The sequence below is a fragment of the Arachis ipaensis genome, chromosome B10 (genome assembly GCF_000816755.2).
Source record: "Arachis ipaensis cultivar K30076 chromosome B10, Araip1.1, whole genome shotgun sequence".
NCBI lineage: Eukaryota > Viridiplantae > Streptophyta > Magnoliopsida > Fabales > Fabaceae > Arachis > Arachis ipaensis.
Genome location: NC_029794.2, coordinates 26,389,912 through 26,394,349, shown reverse-complemented (window position 1 = coordinate 26,394,349; position 4,438 = coordinate 26,389,912). Strand labels below are relative to the sequence as shown.

At 43.4% G+C, this 4,438-nt stretch overlaps 2 protein-coding genes across 2 annotated transcripts; one reads left to right on the top strand and one right to left on the bottom strand.

Annotated features, from left to right (window-relative positions):
• Positions 660–1,734, top strand: LOC107620345. The gene is made up of 3 exons (XM_016322520.1): positions 660–1,241; positions 1,371–1,502; positions 1,591–1,734. The coding sequence occupies exons 1-3, from the start codon at positions 660–662 to the stop codon at positions 1,732–1,734; spliced, it is 858 nt and encodes a 285-aa protein (XP_016178006.1).
• Positions 3,618–4,085, bottom strand: LOC107620346. Its single transcript, XM_016322521.1, has 2 exons — positions 3,942–4,085; positions 3,618–3,863 (listed from the first exon to the last, which is right to left on the bottom strand). Exons 1-2 carry the CDS (start codon positions 4,083–4,085, stop codon positions 3,618–3,620), a joined length of 390 nt encoding a protein of 129 aa, XP_016178007.1.

The following is a 4,438-nucleotide window of genomic DNA, read 5'->3' as shown; positions in this document are numbered from 1 at the left end:
CCAACTGAGGATGATTATGAGCGTCACTTGAAGCTGTTGGGAGGTGACACAGAGGCAATTGAAATGTGTTCCATAGCAGAGAGGAGAGGCTTTGTTGATCTATTTGTGGTGCATGAGGTTGAGGATGCCGAGGGATTTCCGGAGGTGGGTTTTCTGGATGTAGGGGGAGAAACGGTAGGTGGCCAGAATGAGAAACCCTTAGGTGGTGGTATGGATTTAGTGGTATTCGAAGGCAATGTAGATAACAGTGATGGAGCTAGGGTTGCTGGTCAACAAGAATGCCAGAATAAGGATGGTGGAGTGGAATTAGGCCAAGAGGGACATGAGGCGGTTAGTGATGATGTTAGCAGTGGCGAAGACAGTGATGACCCAACATACTTGCCATCTTATGAAGAGGAAAACAGTGTGGAAGACATCCACTTCACTGATAGTGATGAGATGTACGACTATGAAAGTGGATTCGGTGAAGATAATGCTGTGCCGAAGGACTGTAATGTGGAGAAGGGCAAAAAGGTTGTTACAAGTGATTTGGATGATGAGGATGTAGTTGACAGTGATGAATTGGAGTAGGACCATGTAATAGGGATAGATGCTGATGATGGGGAGGATCATGCTGAGGAGGGGGGCAGAGGTTTCCAGTGCATAAGACACAAAAGGAGATGGGAAAGTACCAATGGAAGGTGGGCACATTGTATGAATCTCGGCAGGAGTTTAAGGACACAGTGGCGGCCTATGCAGTCAACACAGCTAGGAACATTAAGTTCAAGAAGTGTGACTTGGTGAGGGTCCGAGCTGTTTGTCAGAAAGGCTGCCCATTTTGGTTATATGCACACAGGGTCGGTGAGGAGTCCACTTGGCAACTAAGAAGCATGAATCTCCAACATACCTGCATGCAGACACACCGGGTTGGGATTATGCACAGCAAATGGTTGGGTAGCCAATTTAAGAAGAAAGTTGAATCCAACCCAAAGATCAAGGTGAAGGAGCTAGTTGCAAAGGCTCACAAAAAATGGAACCTGACCGTTACCAAGGCAATGGCAGCTAAGACAAAACAGGAGGCTTTGAGTCAGATACAGGGCACCTTTAGGGAGCAGTACAAGCGAATAAACGACTACTGCCATGAACTCCTAAGAACAAACCCAGGTTCTACAGTGATTCTGAAGGTTATTAGATCACCAGATTTTGCTCAAGAGAGACAGAACGCAGAACTGATGAACTATTGTGTTTTCCAAAGAATGTATGTATGCTTTGATGCTTGCAAGAAAAATTTTCAACACTGCAGAAGGTTCATTGGGCTAGACGGTTGCTTCTTGAAAACCCCCCAAGGTGGACAACTGTTGACTGCAATCGAAAGAGACCCAAATGACTAGATTCTTTCAATTGCGTATGCGGTTGTGGAGGCAGAGACTAAGGACTCTTGGGTCTGGTTTCTGCGTCACCTGTCTGATGACTTAGGCCCACACAACCTTGCAAAGTGCACGTTTATGTCTGATCAGCAAAAGGTAACTCACCATATATCAGCAATGCAACTTGTCCTTGTATACATTTATATATGAACTAATAGTTTGAAATCTTACCTTCTGTAAATAGGGCTTATTGCCGGCGTTTGAAGAGGTCATTCCAGGGGTGGATAACAGGTTCTGTGTCAGGCATCTCTACAGCAACTTCAAGAAGAAGTTTCCTGGTTTAGAGCTAAAGAACAAGATGTGGAAGTGTGCTAAAGCAAGTCATTGACAGAGCTGGGAGAAGAAGATGAAAAATTTGCGAGTTCTGAATGAGGGAGCATTTAGACATCTCAATGGCATTCCACCAAGGTTCTGGTCAAGATCTAGGTTTACCTTCCTATCTAAATGTGACAGTCTTGTTAATAACATGAGTGAGAGTTTCAATGCTGTGTTAGTAGAAGCAAGAGAGAAACCAATTGTGAGCATGTTAGAGGATATTAGGGTTTATATGATGACTAGATGGGCTGCAAATAGGGAAAGGGTTCTTAATTATCCAGGAAACATTATGCCAATGATTACCAAGAAATTAGAGAAACGGGCAAGCTTAGCTAGGGACTGGAGGCCTTACTGGTCATCTGCTAGCAACTACGAGGTTATGTGTGGTCTAGATAAGTATGTTGTGGATCTGGCTGCTGGTGAATGTTCTTGCAGGACTTGGCAAATGAATGGGATTCCTTGTCCTCATGCCATCAGCTGCATCACCTTCAAGGGCCTTAATTTGGAGTCATATGTGGCTGACTGCTACAAGAAGGAGGCCTACATCAAGTGCTACCAGGAGGTGATACACCCTGTAAACGGCCCGGAGCTATGGGAGAGGACTCAATATGATGATGTCATCCCACCTCCATACAGGAGGCCAAGCCACAGACCGGCGAAGAAGAGGAAAAGAGGGGCTGCAGATGAAGACAATAGAAGCCAGACTCATCTGTCACGGAGGGGAGAAGTCCAGAGATGCTCCAACTGTGGTGGAGTTGGACACAAGAAGAGCGGCTGCAGCCAGCCTAAGAAGAGGGTAAGAGGGTCTGTGATATGCTATTCTAGGGTTCAACTACCATTATGATTGCCAACTATATAATTTTACTGCTATATGATATGTGTGTAACTTTCTATATGATTTTCATAACTATTGTAGGCCCAAAGTTCAACCAAAAGAGCTAAGAAGAACGCACCTAAGCTGGCACCTGGTCAGACAGCTTGGGGAGAGAGAAAGAGGAATACTACACCATCACCAACCAATCTGCCAGCATCCCATACCAGAAAAACCCCCACAAGGCCCAAGAAACATGAAGCCCGGCCCACCACAGAAGCACCTCAGCCCAAGAAAGCTTCCACCAAGCCAAGAAAGCATCCACTCAGCCCAACATCCTGGCCCAGACCAAGAACAAGGCTGCATCTTCTGCAACCTCCACCAGCAACAAACAGCCTCCTAGCCAGCCATCTGTGAGGAAGAGGCCCTTTTTTGTCATTCAATGCAGTGCACCTCATCTACCCCTGCAGAAGCTGAGGTTGATGGAATGATGGCCAAGTTACCCCCATCTCAGTGGGGAAATCTTTAGCATCTGAGTGTGAAATCTTTTGTGACTCTTGTGTTAATGTTTTGCAAGCAGTGTTTTTAATTTTGGTATTGGCTATTTACATTAAGAACATTACCTTAGTTACATTGGTTTGAGTACTGTATTTTGGTATTGGCTATTTACATTAAGAACATTACCTTAGTTACATTGGTTTGAGTACTGTATTTTGGTATTAAGTGCCTGAGGACACTTGAAGTGTTGCTTCTCTGTTTTTTGGTACTAGGCATGTGGAGGCAAACACAAAATATTTGTGTATGTTTTAACTAGTCATCAAATGAAATATTCCATTACTAATTACTGAAATTTCAGATCTTCTATTGAATGCTTTTCTACTTTTCTCATAAACTACTTTTACATTACAAAATAACATAACTCCACCATTAAAGAAGGTGACAATTTGGGCAACATTAAACAACACTTTTCTTCATTAATTCAAACAGTTTCAAAGATGCTACAAACCTATACCACTGTAACATCACAGAATACCCTCAAACTCTACCCACACAACACAGGAAACCTCATAACATTCCCTACCAAATCATCTATAACCTAAATGCATTCCATTCGGGTGCTTCAAGTTGTAATGATTCTGCAGGAATAAGAACAAAAAGCCCACCCACCCAGCAAAACATAGAGCAGCCACAACCCAAAGCTTCGTCTCCAACTCCTTCAATCTTGCCTTTAATTTCGTTATCTTCCTCCTATTTCTTGCAAATTCAACCTCTTGCTGAACACCTCCAGGTTCCGGATCTGCCCATATGAAGAAATCACACCCATCCTGAACCTAATAGGAGCCACAGAAACATATGAAAAAATCCCAAATTCTCAGACCCACATTAGCAAAATAGGAAGAACACTTTACCTCATAGTATACACAACCCCAAAATCTTCGTCCAGGGTTATCCTTCGTCGATGATGTTCGCAAAATCGGCCTCTCACCATGGCCACAGAGCAACTCCTTTGCATCTGAACAAAAACGTGAGGCTCTTGAGCTCTGGGAAGCCATGGACGCCACTGTCTTCTGAACCCTAGCCGTCGACCTTCAGCAGCAGCTCCCGTCGTTATTCCTCCCTCCCCTGCACTTCACATTCATTCAATTTCTTGATTTAATCCTTCTATTATTATTTATTTATATTAATTAACGTTTCCATATCCGTTAAAACGGTCGTAAATAAACCTAACGACCACAGGGGTAAAATCGTCTGAGGGACGATTTTAAAACAAACTGGAACCTAAGGGACCTTTTTGTTGCGAAAAAAAGGCGAGGGATGAAATAAATTTTTGGCCTCTACGTTGGGGACCAAAATCATACTTAACCCTAAAAAATTGTGTTCTAATAAACTAATCTGATATATTAAT